At 42.3% G+C, this 15,987-nt stretch overlaps 1 protein-coding gene across 8 annotated transcripts in view; it reads left to right on the top strand.

The window, feature by feature from the left end:
• GRIA1 (glutamate ionotropic receptor AMPA type subunit 1) overlaps positions 1-15,987 on the top strand; it is a 333,609-nt gene that overhangs the window by 300,030 nt on the left and 17,592 nt on the right. For 3 of the 8 annotated variants that reach the window (XM_088475695.1, XM_088475690.1, XM_088475688.1), the window contains exon 14: positions 115-229. The exons of 1 other annotated variant lie outside the window; for it this stretch is intronic. In XM_088475695.1, the coding sequence (XP_088331821.1) occupies positions 115-229 (115 nt within the window). Of the gene's footprint in view, positions 1-114; positions 240-3,098; positions 3,214-15,987 lie in introns of those variants that run through there. 4 more of the 8 variants (XM_088475691.1, XM_088475689.1, XM_088475692.1 and 1 more) reach the window with 3 other exon arrangements.

Genomic DNA, 15,987 nt, shown 5'->3' with positions numbered 1-15,987 from the left:
GGGTACGTGGCTTAGGATGAAACTTGCAGCTGGGTCACCTATCCTTTGTCTCACGACGTCATGAGTGATTTCTCAAGCTGTAACTTATCGAGTGTTATCTATTCATTTTTAAAGAAATCCAGTAAACCTGGCAGTATTAAAACTGAACGAGCAGGGGCTTTTGGACAAATTGAAAAACAAATGGTGGTACGACAAGGGAGAATGCGGCAGCGGGGGAGGTGATTCCAAGGTCAGCCCCAGTAAGAACAAACTAGCGGGTAACAAAACAGCATGATAGTAACCAGCAACTGCCTTGTACACCTTTAATGCCAGGGCCCCGGTGCCAGTCTGGTTAGGGAGAGCTCACATAGCCTAATTCCATAATAACTTATTTAGCTGTCACAAGAATGGAGACAACATGCATGAACAGCATGATAAAGTTTTTTAAAACTTCTATATAACAATAACAAGGGAGATGATTAAACGTGAAGCACCACTTACTATACAAGATTTAGTGACAGTGTCCGGCAATGGAGATCATTTACAAAGTACAAAAGGTTCTCTGCACAGTGAAAATCCAGCTTTGGACCTATCATGCAGTACGATTTGTAGATCCGTACCTACATTTCTGACCTGGTACATAAGGTTTACAGTGCAGGATGGTTACGTTTGCAGAAGTAAGGAGGGTGTTCCTAACAGAGTCGTAGCTAGACTTTTTGGTGCCCTGTGCCAGAAAGAGCATTGGCGCCCCCCTCCTTTTCCAAAGGGACATAATACACAAAAAAGAGGGGAATGCCTCATGGGGAAGGGCCAGGGAAGAGATAGGAGAGGCCAGGTGATGCTGGGGATGAAATAAGAGGAAGCTACAAGTGAGAATGATAATAAACACAAATTTGACAGGCCCAAACAGCACCCCCTGACCTGTGGTGCCCTGTGCGATGGCACCTGCCGCACTACCCTAGCTACGGCCCTGGTTCCTAATATAGTACGGAATCAGCATGTCAGTGGGTCTAGGTTTATACATTAGTGCAGAAATACATTTTATTTAACAGAGTGAAATTATTGAAATGAGATGAAGGAGTAGAGAGGGCTACACTATGTAGACAAAAGTGATTGGGAGGTAGTTAATTTCCCAACAATCCGGACGCCAGCTGCCAAAATCCCGGTGCTAGAATCCCGATCACAGAGAACACCAGTGCTGGAATCCCGACATGACTGAGGATGCCGACGCCGAAATCCCTGCAGCCGGCATCCCGATTGTAAGAAGACCGGGGCAAGGGTTAGGTTTGGCACCCCAGGGGGACTTAGCGCTATTGTTAGGGTGCGGGGTGGGGAGGGTTAGTATGAGAGTACAAAAAAGGAGGGTTAGGGGGAAAATAGCACAGAGGAACTTTACCTACTGTTCATTTGTTGAACCATCGGGATGCCACTGACAGCGTATTGATAGTCGGCATCTCCTCTGTCGGTATTTCATACACCGACAGCAAATAGATCAATGAGATTTTATTGACATCAGTACACTGTAGGTCCACCAGTGATTACTGCAGACAGCCTTCTTGGCAAACTGTCCATAAGTTCCTGGACAACAGCAGGCGGTATATTTTGCCATTCCGCCTTAAGTACAGTGACCAGCTGTGACACTGAAGAAGGTGGAATCGGCCAAGAACGCACCCGTCACTCCAGTTCTCCCCAGAAGTTCTCAATGGGGTTAAAATCTGTACTCTGAACTGGCCAGTCCATCCGTGTTACCGAATTTTCTGTATACCAGTCCAGCATCACCCCAGAAACATGACAGGTGGCATTGTCGTCCTGATACAAACATTTGTTGTTTCCGTAGAACTGCAAATGTACGGGCCTCCCTACAAAGTGTTCTTGTTGAAACCGCCACATTAGTGGCCATTTAGAACTTGTGTACAGTGGTATGCATGGTACATGGTGCATTTCGCTTGCGCGGGGTGTCCAGTCACTTTTGTATTTCTAGGGGTGCATGGTATTTTAGACCTTGCAAATGGACTTGAGTCCTATTTCAGTTTATAACTTAAGGCTTTTTGAGTCCTGCCCAAAGCAACCTGTTTTGCTCCCTAATCTGTACTTTGTTGGAAAAGGTTCCTCTAGTCCTCTTCTCCACACTACTTCTACTTTGTGGAGGGGTCTCAAAAATTAGGCAGCAATGTATTATTTAATATTGCTAGGCTGTGCTGCACAAGGTGTTTTGCGGTGGGCATCGATTACACTTTATAAATGACCTCCAGTGCACTTTATAAATGCACTTTATAAATGACCTCCAGTGATGGTAATTAGCGCTACCATTAAACAAAATGGATGTAAAGCTTCCCGCAGGAAACTTCTGGTTGACACAGTGTGTTTTAACTTTAAACTTCAGCAACTGAAATAGGTAACTCTATTCCGATAAATAATAAATTGCAAATATACAGATGAATTAAAATTTGGAAAGATCTTGTATATTGAAAAAAATTATATTTTCAGATGCTTCTACTTATAATAAAATAAATAGCAATTTGCTGTATAAGTGGAAATGCAAAAATATTGTACACAAAAGCTATAAATTAACGTACAATATCGGAATAGTTTGATATGAGAAAAAAAATTGCAAATCTCATAGAAAATAAATTGTAAAAATAACAATGTCTGAATGAGTAATAAATTAATGTCTACTTCTACCCCTGTTCAAACCTAACAATCACTCGGGGTTTAGTCAGTCTCTGAGATTTCCCACACTGCACTCCATGTGCAAAATGGCTGCCTTAGTATTACCAGCACAGATAAGTATAGAACAGTAAAACAAGAAGCCTGGAAAATATTTGGCTACAGAGACACCGGGTGCAAGGAAGTGGCTCGACCACAGGCAGGGGACGGGTGTTGCTGGTTACTCAAAGTGATATAGTTAATACTCGTCTGGCTTGGCTGGAAGAGAGGGGAAAGGTGGGTATTAGGGGATGGAGGGTATGGGTGGGGGCGCTTGATGGAGTATTGAAGCGTATCACTTTGTCATGGTACACGCATACGTCAATGAATGCCTCAATGAAATGTTGCTATGCTACTGAATAACATAAAATAACATTGGTGATGTTATTTATGTTATTTCCCATGGTTTGAAGAGGTGCTGTAAACCTAGCGGTATTGAAACTCAGTGAGCAAGGCGTCTTAGACAAGCTGAAAAGCAAATGGTGGTACGATAAAGGGGAATGTGGAAGCAAAGACTCCGGAAGTAAGGTTAGTCCCGCCCATAAAAGAGTTACCGCCAATGATCACGTGATGCTGTAAGGGTCTTCTGATTGGTTAACAGGGTTTTTCCACACATACACTTGCTGCATCAGTACATGTTCTTTTACAGGTTCCCGGAAACAAGTGGATCCATATAAACAATTCTCACATCATGTTAAATAAAATCCTTAACAAAAATCTCACAAAATTGACAATATCAAAACATACACCCTCCAATGGAAAATTTGTCTAAATAGCTTTTAATAAATTTTAAAATTTCCTTTAAGTCAGTTCTTTGTTTTTTAAATGATGCTTTATATATCTCATTAATAATTCAGTAACTAGAAAGATTAATGTCTGTCAATGGACCCTTTATCCTTCTTGGCCTACCCAGAAATCCATTAAAACCCTAATTTCATTCAGACCTGGTATAGTAAGCTGAAGTTTTATAGAACGGCATGATGTAAAAAAAAAACACCTACAACGTTAGTATTTACTGAAAATAAGCTAATAAAATATAAAATCTATAACAGAGCTATGAGAAAACAGGCATATTTTACACAAGTCACAAATAATTATCTTAAAGATATATTTGACGAGAAAAAATCCTATATATAAAATAAATTAAAAAAATCCTATATATAGCGTAGGACTTTGTACAGTACATAAAAAATATATATTTACTGAAAACAATTTTGGGCACCATAGTTTTACAGTTCACACATAGGTCTTAAATTATAATTTTGGCTCCATATGATTGAGGAGAAATTGTACTGTAATGATTACTCGCTGCCCTCAGTAATGCATTCTCTTTATCAGCAGAAATAATCTGTGTAAAGCATGCTACCAATTTTCAATCAATTTGTAATAGGATAGAAGATGTAAGGTGTCTTTTTACAATAAATGGTAATAGAGCTTTTTTTATCACTGCATATCATAGCAAAATAGTATTTTATTACATCATTTTTTATCATTAAAATATTGCCTATCAAAGATGAGCATAGACTTACCTTTTCCCCAGGCAATCAGGGTCATCTGCGCATGTGTGACCTGTGTCACACATGGCCACTGCACTGGAATCCCAGTCTCTAGTGCAGGTTCTACAAAAAGTCAATAAATAAATAAGAAATGTACAAAAACTATTAAAAAAATAGACATATATTTTTAATTATTTTAACATAATATTTATGAGAAAAAGTACTTTATTTTGGATAATAAACATTTTTCTCTGCACGGCATCTGCAATTATCATCCTGATATGGAGATAGCATTGGTGGACAGCTGGTGGTACAGGTACCGCTACTGTTCTTGATACATTTGCGGTATGTAACTTAGCCATGCTTTGAATAGGGAAGTTTTTGTCAGAGCGCACCTGCCTTGGCCATTACTGGCAATACCTGTTATGGCCATCTCAGGTTGTGAGGAATTGTAAATATTGAGAATCCCTAAATTCTGCAAAATTGGCTGTTTTTGAAGGATTAAGGGCTCTTCTCCACTGATACATTGGATTTGTAATTGAAAAGTTACTTGTGTGCATTGTTTTTGTGATTGATCATGCAATGTGTCTCTGTTCCCTGCTCTCAAGTGAATCTGTCACCTAATACATACTGTATATGGCATGATTCACAGTTGGGATCACATTTTTTTAAAAAGCAGGAAACAATTCTTTTCCGCCTGACCCCTTAGCGTGCTTAATAGCAAATTTTAAAAACTGGGACCTTGGTCCAAATAGCAAATCGATGACCCCATCTCTATCAATACTAATTACTATCTAAAAAAAGTAATATTATTGCACTGGACCTCCTGCTCATCTCCTTCCCTATCAGAAGTTAAGCAAAAACTAATTAATTTACTATATCTAGAGAGGAAATCCACCCTTCCTGATACAGAGAATGGAATCCTCCGATTCTATAGCAAATGGGGTAGATATATAGATTCCTTGAAGCTTGACACCCAATCCAAAATATTAAAACTTTTTGAAAACACCAACTGGTTCCTACACCGAAAACTCCTAGCTGAATTGGACAACCATCCTGGCATATAATCTCACATGGAAACCTATATCTGCCTAATCCCTCACTTTCATTTCCGACAAAAGTACTTTATGAATACAGTCGGACACACACTGTCTGCCAACATATCTCACCCCCACCCCATTCTCTTTCCTTTTTTTGTTCCTATATTTAAATGAAAATCTCGCCAAGGAGATAATTTTCTCTAATATTCTATTTTATTATTTTTTTAAGAATAATTTAATTTATTATAATTTTATTGTCAATCCAAATATTCGATATTGAGGCCAATATACCATCGGATCCTAAATTCTATTATTTGTCTAATTTTGCTATATCCAAATATTCACCTGTCATTTTGGCTATGGTTATATCTATATCTGATCAGGCCGGCCAAGAGCGGGTAAAAGGGGGCATGGCCGAATAGTGGAAGCGTGGCCATGCCCCCTTAGGTTAAAAAAAAAGTAGAAAAGTTTTGCAGCGCTGTGCGCTGGTGATGGGGTCGCAGTGAGCCCCCTCAGCCCAGCGCATAACCAGATTGCTGTGGCTGCTTCTTAGCAGCTGTGAGCAGTCTCCCAGTGGAGCCCAGCACACGCTGCTGTGATGTAAGAGGGGGGAGCGGTGCGGGCCCCTCCAGCAAGCCCGGGCTCGGTTCATTAGTACCCATTCCCTTCCCCCTCTCGGCGCCCCTGTATCTGATTCAACCTTTGATGTACACCTAAATCTTTTGTGTGTATCTCATTTCTTTTTTTTCAAAAACAAAAACATTAAATAAAAAGAAAAAGCAGCAAACAAGGAGCAATTTGCAACTGGAACAAATCATGGGCCTAATTCAGAGATGTATGCCAACCCGCTGGTTTACGCGATGGTGTAAGATCCGCTCGTACGCAGATGCCTCCCTGCTCATGTGCAGATCTCAATCTGCGAGATTGCTCGCAGTGACCTGAACGCAGTTTGGGAGCAGAGCGGGAGCAGCGACAGGCAGCGTTGCAGACAACAAGGGTGTTTCATCCCCATTTTATGAACGTGCTAAAGCCAGTGGCTGCAACTAGGGGTGAGCGGGTTCGGATTTCTGAAATCCGAACCCCCCCGAGCCCCCCCGATCCGAGGCAGATCCGAGTCAGGCTCGACTTTTCCCGCCTGACTCGGATCTGAAATCGAGGCAAAACGTCATCATCCCGCCTTCCGAATCTCGCGGGTTTTGGATCCTATATAAGGTACCTGTGTCGGCGCCATTTTCTCACTCGGCTGTGGACAGTGAAAAGGGAGGGTGGGAGTTAGGGCTGGCTGGGCTGTGTAGTGTAGTGTAGTGTAGTGCAGAGTAGTGTTGTGCTGTGCTGCTGTTGTCCACTACTTCAAAGTCCATAGGGGCTGGCTGTGTTGTGCTGTGCTGCTGTTGTTAATAGGGGCTGTGTCCACTACTTCAAAGTCCATAGGGGCTGGCTGGACTGTGTTGTGCAGTCAGTTCTCCATAGGGGCTGTGTCCACTCCAAAGTCCTGTGCAGTGTCCCAGTCCTAAAGGGGTGCTGTAGTGTTGTCCAGGGGGTGCTCTGTCCATCAGGGGTGCTCCCCCCAAGTGCTAAAAAAATTATATTTTTTGTGTGTTTGTGAATTGTGTGCGCAGTAGCCGCACGTGCATCAACAAAGTAGTGCCAAGCGTGCGCCTGTGTCATAAGTAAAGGGCCGGCTGGCTTGACCGTTAAAGGGTGCTGTAACCCCCAAAGTACACTCCAGTCCAAACCAAAAAAAAAATTATTTTCTGTGTTTGTGAATTGTGTGCGCAGTAGCCGCACGTGCATCAACAAAGTAGTGTCAAGCGTGCGCCTGTGTCATAAGTAAAGGGCCGGCTGGCTTGACCGTTAAAGGGTGCTGTAACCCCCAAAGTACACTCCAGTCCAAACCAAAAAAATATATATTTTCTGTGTTTGTGAATTGTGTGCGCAGTAGCCGCACGTGCATCAACAAAGTAGTGCCAAGCGTGCGCCTGTGTCATAAGTAAAGGGCCGGCTGGCTTGACTGTTAAAGGGTGCTGTAACCCCCAAAGTACACTCCAGTCCAAACCAAAAAAAAAATTATTTTCTGTGTTTGTGAATTGTGTGCGCAGTAGCCGCACGTGCATCAACAAAGTAGTGCCAAGCGTGCGCCTGTGTCATAAGTAAAGGGCCGGCTGGCTTGACCGTTAAAGGGTGCTGTAACCCCCAAAGTACACTCCAAACCAAAAAAAAAAATATTTTCTGTGTTTGTGAATTGTGTGCGCAGTAGCCGCACGTGCATCAACAAAGTAGTGCCAAGCGTGCGCCTGTGTCATAAGTAAAGGGCCGGCTGGCTTGACTGTTAAAGGGTGCTGTAACCCCCAAAGTACACTCCAGTCCAAACCAAAAAAAAAATTATTTTCTGTGTTTGTGAATTGTGTGCGCAGTAGCCGCACGTGCATCAACAAAGTAGTGCCAAGCGTGTGCCTGTGTCATAAGTAAAGGGCCGGCTGGCTTGACCGTTAAAGGGTGCTGTAACCCCCAAAGTACACTCCAGTCCAAACAAAAAATAAATTATTTTCTGTGTTTGTGAATTGTGTGCACTGTGGCTGCACGTGCATCAACAAAGGAGCAGCGCCAAGCGTGCTCCTGTGTCCCATAAGTAAAGAGCCGGCTCATTTCTTAAAGGGTGGTGTAACCCACAAAGTGCACTACTCTCCAGCAAAAATAAAAAAATATTTTCTGTGTTTATGTGCGCTTTAGCCGCACGTATATATCAATATAACATAAATGGAGGACCAAACTTTCTCCGATAAAAATAAAATAGGGAAAGATCAAGAACCACTTCCTCCTAGTGCTGTTGCTGCTGCTGGGAGTTGTTCATCATCCCAGCGAGGAAGTAGGAACATTACTACTTTTACTAAACAATTAACCCTCCAACAGTCCCTAGCGATGAGGATGAAGTACGACAGCAGTCATCCTGAAGCAAAACGTATAACTGAGGCCTTGACTGCTATGTTGGTGTTAGACGTGCGTCCGGTATCCGCCATTAGTGCAGTGGGATTTAGACAATTGATGGAGGTAGTGTGTCGCCGGTTCCAAATCCCGTCTAGATTCCACCTGCATCCTCAAAGCAGCAGCGACAAGCGTGCGTCTGTCTGTTAAAGGGTGGTGACACCCTCAAAGTGTGCTACACAAACAATAAAAATATTCTTCTTTTTTTTCTGTCTTTGTGAATTGTGTGGGCTGTAGCTGCACTTGCATCCTCAAAGCAGCAGCGACAAGCGTGCATCTGTCTGTTAAAGGGTGGTGACACCCTCAAAGTGTGCTACACAAACAATAAAAATATTGTTCTTTTTTTTTCTGTCTTTGTGAAATGTGTGGGCTGTAGCCGCACCTGCAACCTTAAAGCAGCAGCGACTAGCGTGAGTCTGTCTGTTAAAGGGTGGTGACACCCTCAAAGTGTGCTACACAAACAATAAAAATATTGTTCTTTTTTTTTTCTGTCTTTGTGAAATGTGTGGGCTGTAGCCGCACCTGCATCCTTAAAGCAGCAGCGACAAGCGTGCGTCTGTCTGTTAGAGGGTGGTGACACCCTCAAAGTGTACTACACAAACAATAAAAATATTGTTCTTTTTTTTTCTGTCTTTGTGAAATGTGTGGGCTGTAGCCGCACCTGCATCCTTAAAGCAGCAGCGACAAGCGTGCGTCTGTCTGTTAAAGGGTGGTGACACCCTCAAAGTGTGCTACACAAACAATAAAAATATTGTTCTTTTTTTTTCTGTCTTTGTGAAATGTGTGGGCTGTAGCCGCACCTGCATCCTTAAAGCAGCAGCGACAAGCGTGCATCTGTCTGTTAAAGGGTGGTGACACCCTCAAAGTGTGCTACACAAACAATAAAAATATTGTTCTTTTTTTTTCTGTCTTTGTGAAATGTGTGGGCTGTAGCTGCACCTGCATCCTTAAAGCAGCAGCAACAAGCGTGCGTCTGTCTGTTAAAGGGTGGTGACACCCTCAAAGTGTGCTACACAAACAATAAAAATATTGTTCTTTTTTTTTCTGTCTTTGTGAATTGTGTGGGCTGTAGCCGCACTTGCATCCTCAAAGCAGCAGCGACAAGCGTGCGTCTGTCTGTTAAAGGGTGGTGACACCCTCAAAGTGTGCTACACAAACAATAAAAATATTGTTCTTTTTTTCTGTCTTTGCGAATTGTGTGGGCTGTAGCCGCACTTGCATCCTCAAAGCAGCAGCGACAAGCATGCGTCTGTCTGTTAAAGGGTGGTGACACCCTCAAAGTGTGCTACACAAACAATAAAAATATTGTTCTTTTTTTTTCTGTCTTTGTGAAATGTGTGGGCTGTAGCCGCACCTGCATCCTGAAAGCAGCAGTGACAAGCGTGCGTCTGTCTGTTAAAGGGTGGTGACACCCTCAAAGTGTGCTACACAAACAATAAAAATATTGTTCTTTTTTTTTCTGTCTTTGTGAATTGTGTGGGCTGTAGCCGCACTTGCATCCTCAAAGCAGCAGCGACAAGCGTGCGTCTGTCTGTTAAAGGGTGATGACACCCTCAAAGTGTGCTACACAAACAATAAAAATATTGTTCTTTTTTTTTCTGTTGTTGTGAATTGTGTGGGCTGTAGCCGCACTTGCATCCTCAAAGCAGCAGCGACAAGCGTGCGTCTGTCTGTTAAAGGGTGGTGTAACTCTCAAAGTGCTCCAAAAAATAAAAAACTATTTTTTTAATGTGTTTGTGACTTGTGTGCGATGTAGCCGCACTTGCATCCTCAAAGCAGCAGCGACAAGCGTGCGTCTGTCTGTTAAAGGGTGGTGACACCCTCAAAGTGTGCTACACAAACAATAAAAATATTCTTCTTTTTTTTCTGTCTTTCTGAATTGTGTGGGCTGTAGCTGCACTTGCATCCTCAAAGCAGCAGCGACAAGCGTGCGTCTGTCTGTTAAAGGGTGGTGACACCCTCAAAGTGTGCTACACAAACAATAAAAATATTCTTCTTCTTTTTTCTGTCTTTGTGAATTGTGTGGGCTGTAGCCGCACTTGCATCCTCAAAGCAGCAGCGACAAGCGTGCGTCTGTCTGTTAAAGGATTACATCGGTGACAGCATCCAAGTAGGCATGTCAGACAGTCCGTACCTGTACTGGCAGGAAAAAGAAGCAATTTGGAGGTCCCTGTACAAACTGGCTCTATTTTACCTGAGTTGCCCCCCCTCCAGTGTGTACTCCGAAAGAGTGTTTAGTGCAGCCGGGAACCTTGTCAGCGAAAGGCGTAGGAGGTTGCTTCCACAAAATGTGGAGAAGATGATGTTCATAAAATGAATTATCAACTCTTCCAGGGAGACCAGCCTCCAGAACGTACAGAGGGACCTGTGGTTGTGGATTCCAGCGGGGACGAATTAATACTCTGTGAGAATGAGGATGTACACAACACTGAAGAGGGTGAGGAATCGGTGGATGAGGAGGATGAGGACGACATCTTGCCTCCGTAGAGCCAGTTTGTGCAGGGACAGATTAATTGCCAGCTTGTTTTGTGGGGGCCCAAACGAACCAATCATTTCAGCCACAGTCGTGTGGCAGACCCTGGCGCTGAAATGTTTGGTTTGTTAAAGTGTGCATGTCCTGTTTATACAACATAAGGGTGGGTGGGAGGGCCCAAGGACAATTCCATCTTGCACCTCTTTTTTTTCTTTGCATTATGTATAGTTTGGGGCCTAGTTTTTCAAACTGCCATCCTGTCTGCCACTGCAGTGCCACTCCTAGATGGACCACGTGTTTGTGCCGCCCACTCGTATCTCTTAGCATAGTCATCCAGCTACCTCGATGCAACCTTTTGGACATAAAAACACTATTGTCAGGTGTGAGGTGTTCAGAATAGACTGGAAATGAGTGGAAATTAAGGTTATTGAGGTTAATAATAGCATAGGAGCAGAAAAACCCACAAATTCTGTGATTTTAGCTGTTTTTATGCTTTTTTTCAAAAAAATACAGATCCAAAACACAAAACCCAGAACCCAAAACATGAAAGGGTGGTTTTGGCAAAACCAATCCAGATCCAAAACACGAAGAAAGATCCAGATCCAAAACCAAAACACAAAACACGAAAAGTGGCCGGTGCACACCCCTAGCTGCAACCTTCCAAGCAGCTTCACTGGCTTCAGCAGTAAGGATTCCCCGATCATCCTGAGTAACTCGAGGGTTACTCAGATGTCTGATGGTCACGCAGATAATCCGATGCTTCATCCTTGGACATACCAGTGGATCAGAGAAGCTGGCAGGAGGAGAACATCCTGCGACATTAGCATATTATTATCACACAGCTATACAATGACGCAGTCGCTGTGTGATTAGTGTACATCTGTTAATGTTGCAATGTAGTAATGTGTAGGTGACAGGTACAATTTTAAGAGAACCAAAACTACAAATCCCCTCCAAAAACTTTGTGTTATATTTAGAGCTATGTTAAGAGTTACTTTTATTAGCATAGCCTAGAAAGTGTTTTCACCATACAACCACTGTATAAAAATAAACTTCATTTAGGTTACACAAACATTCTGGGCCTGATTCAGAGCCGGACGCTATTTGCGCTCGCTCGTTCAGAAAAAGGGGCCGGATATTTAAATAGAGCGCTCGCTCTTTGCTGTCTGTTGACGCCTCTATGTCTGAGCAAGCGAACGAAATATGCGCTCGCTATTTTGTAAAACGCCCCCTGGCCGTTCGCATCATACGTCATCTCCGCTATTTATTAGATTAATTGAGTACATCGAAAGGCGTCTGAACTGCTCGCAGTGCTTGTGGTTGGATTTTCCTACCGCAATCATGCGAACAGTTCAGGCTAAGAGACAACCAAGTGACGTGGCGGATGACGCTGCTTTGTTAATTATGCACACCCTTAAAACGCCTGTTTTGACAGTTTGGCACGCCTGCGTTCGGATCTCCACTCCCCGTTTTCAAGCACCTTCCCCTGTTACCACCCACAAATGCCTCATTCTGTCACTCAAATTAGCAGGCCCTCGCTGTTTTGCGAGCTCACGATTTCTGACCGCACTGACTGGTTGGTGCATGCGCATTACAACTCATACGCATGCGCAGATGTGCGAACATCGCTCGGAGTGAACGAGCGGCCGCTTACGAGCGGCTCTGAATCAGGCCCTCTGTCTCTGTGTTGGAACTAATTTTACCTTTAGTGTAGAGAACTTTCTAAAAACATTATTGTAACTTTAAATGCACATCTGACTCTTCTAAGTGCAGCGTTAATTCATTTACGCAGAGCTCTCTTGTCCCCAAGTTACACTCTGTGATGTAGAACATCTGTCATGCAATCTGCTATGACATATCCAATGTATTTTTACAATTCATTACCAAATATACAGCATTCTCAGAGCCATTGATGACAATAGGCTTGTTTAATGCTTGTTAATAACCCAATATTGCAGGGCTTAATTATTATGATGATGTATAAAAAAAAGTATTGTATAAATACATATTATTTAAGCTCAGCATTTCCCCTCTATTTTGGCAAATACATATTAATAAGTTTTAATGCAAGTGTAAAGGCTAGTCTTTAAAAAAATATATTTATTAACACAAAGGGGTTTATGCTCGGTTGGCCAAATATGAGTTAACTAGCATATTTATGTGCATAAGCTGAGGCGTAGCTATTGCAAGATACATCCAGCTTATCATATGGGCTAGGTTTACGTCCAGCATGCTCACACCCAGATTCACTTATTTCCAGCCTAGTCATTAGTTCAAGAGAAGTTTGTCAACATTTTTTGTACTGTAACGAAAAACACATTCGCTATTAAGTTTGGTTTACAAACAAGCCTGCTGTAGTACAGTAATCCCTTAAATTGCATACACACGGTCAGATTTGCTAGATGAACGATAACGATGAACGATTGAATGATTTCATTAACGATTTGTGAACGATTGACCGAGATCACACAGAATTAAAATGAATGAAATCGTCCAAATCTTACTGCAAACACAGTCAATGTCAGATATGGTTATCTGACATGCAGGAACGCGCATCGCTGGTCGATGCATGCCCAACATGTCAAAGATATGAACGATTGAGCAATTTTTATAACAATTGTTATCGTTCATATTTGATAAGAAATCTGACCGTGTGTATGCAGCATTAGATCGCCCCTCTGTTCCCCTAATCATATGGTTTTATTTGTGGGCATGCATAGTACAAATTGGTGTATTTTACGTTAAGAAAATAGTTAAACACCCATCTCAACATCAGCTACAATGTTTCAAAAATGTTATTATTAATCTGGTATCAAAACTCTATACATCCTTAACATGCACTTTGGGGTCAATCCAATTAAATGCAAGTTCCTCCCACCCGCGAGTAAGTATGGCTGTATGCCTCACTTACGGAATGTCCGGACTTTCATAGGCTGTGAGCAAAAATGTATGAGTCAGTGGTGAGATTGGGCCACAAGGGGGGCAAATTGAAGTGCCGTTGCCGGTGTTTCTATGCCGCTCCAAAGGCAATTTGCCCATTCATACCTAATTGGATTGAGCCCTATGTTTCAATACACTCCTTCATTAATATGTTTACTTTTATAATAAGTGGAGCATTACTCATACACTTGACGCGATTCTCCATCACCAGCAGCATGATACATACTTTTGATGAATTCACCTGTATGGTGGTGAAATGTGTCAAGTGTTTAAGTTCTGTAGCAATGTATTATACCCTGGAAAAATCATCAATGTCCACTTCTTCCAATACATCAGCTTATTTCTCAGATTTAGGATAGTGAAAGCTTACACTTTTGAAAACTGCTTTCACAAAAGTTTAAACTTTTGATCTATGATCTGTGATCTATTTTTTTTTTCCTGAAGAGAATATATCCTCCTTGAAGCATTGTACATCTCTAGATTTTACCTGTAAAGTTACCCTACATCTTTTAAGAGACAAATGGAATGTTGGGGCCAAATGTAATAGGGTGAGAGTTTAGAAAATGTGAGAGTTTAGCAGTAAACTCTCACACTTTTTAAACTCGCCCAAAGTAATAGAGTCCAAGAACATGCAAACTTACATGTGTTTAGACTCAAAAATCTCTCACAATTTAAACTCTCATCCACATGTTTTCCTATTTTGAAGATAAAACTTGACCAGTGCGAGAGCTTACTGCTAAACACCCCATTTTATAAATTCTCACCCTATTACATTTGGCCCTTGGTACCTAATGCGAGTAATTGGGGATTACATGGCATGTATTATAGATTTTTTTCAGTGGATCCACAGACTGTTGGGATTGTTTGAAGAATACCAACAATTGTAGTCAGTTGATGGTGGTTTGTGCTGCTAATTTTGAATGCTTCAGGAGTTCCAGTCTCTGTCCAAATGGTTTGTGATGTTTTCCTAGCGCAAAAGTATAACCTGCACTGTCGCTCAATGGAAACATTGCAATTCATAGACTGTGCTTCAAATGCAAATATATGCTCAGTGGTCTTTCAGTTCATGGCATTATAAATAAATGGTTATGTTTATTTTGGTGAAAATATTTATAGGATCACACTGATTCATAATACATGTTTGGGAAGTACATATAGTTGATACCAATTTATTTGTACTTATGTGGAACTTATTTATCACAATCTGCATTTTTAATAATAAATTATTTATGCTTAAATTCACAACTTGAAAATTAATGTTTTCACGGGAATTTAGTAATAAGCTCTTACTGGGAGATGGGTTCCTATAAGAGCCAGCTGGAAGCAGAGTGATAGCTTATGTCATGTTTGTGTTTGTCTTTGTAGCCAGACTGTAGACTTTGGCTGGAATGGGATCTGGGGTGAGTGGCTGAAAGCTGGGAGGCCTAATATAGTTCCTGCTCAATGACTAGGGCAGAGATTTTAGGTGTATGGAGGACACTTGTGTGTTTTAACTGATAGACAAGATGTGACTACTAGCAACTGAAGGCAATGGTGAGACAGTTGGAGTTTTGATGGGAACCAGGCGATTGATGCTTAAGGCACACAGGTGCCGGTGGATAGGATAGAGAGCTTCAGTACTTCAACCAGGCCAGACCCAGCAGGACACTGGATCAAGTGGAACCCAGAGTAGCTCTGGACAGGAACAATGAACAACTGAAATGAGACCAGAATGCTGGATAACCAGAGCGGAACCGGAATGCTGGATAACTGAAATGGGACAGGAATGCTGGAACACTGAAATGGGACCTGAATACTGGAGTCACCGGAATAAACCAGACTACTGGAGTTACCGGATTGGAACCAGAATACTGGAGTCACTGGAATGGAACCGGAAAACTGGACTCACCAGAATGGGACCGGAATACTGGCGCCAGCAGTAGTGCAGCAAGGTGGTAACTGCACTTGAAATCTCTAGGCAAAATAAGAATCTGTAGGAATCTGTATGAGCTAAAAAAAATAGCACATAGCTAGGCTGTGGACAACAGTGCACTGGTAAGTCCTGTGTGCAGGGAGAAACGTTATACAGCCCTGGCTTGTCAGGGATTGGCTGCAGGCTTCATGTAACCGCATACTGGTTTCCTGTTGGTGGATGGACAGTCACCCGATTCAGACAGCCATTGCTGCAGCAGCCTGCGCTGGTTGGGATGCTGCACATTGAAGCCAGTGAGTATGTCAGAAGCTGCAGGGAGAAGAAGTAGCCGCCGCAGCTGGACAATTACCGGACTGAATTACAGTAAGTCTACCATGGACCTGGAGCATTGAGTGGGAGACCAGGGGGTATATTTACAAAGGTTCTATTTTGTTTTCTGTTCGATTTTGCATTAGATTT

Source organism: Taudactylus pleione, unplaced genomic scaffold (genome assembly GCF_031769625.1).
Source record: "Taudactylus pleione unplaced genomic scaffold, aTauple2 ptg000176l, whole genome shotgun sequence".
NCBI lineage: Eukaryota > Metazoa > Chordata > Amphibia > Anura > Myobatrachidae > Taudactylus > Taudactylus pleione.
The sequence above is the reverse complement of the archived record's forward strand: the minus strand, read 5'-3'. Positions and strand labels throughout refer to the sequence as shown.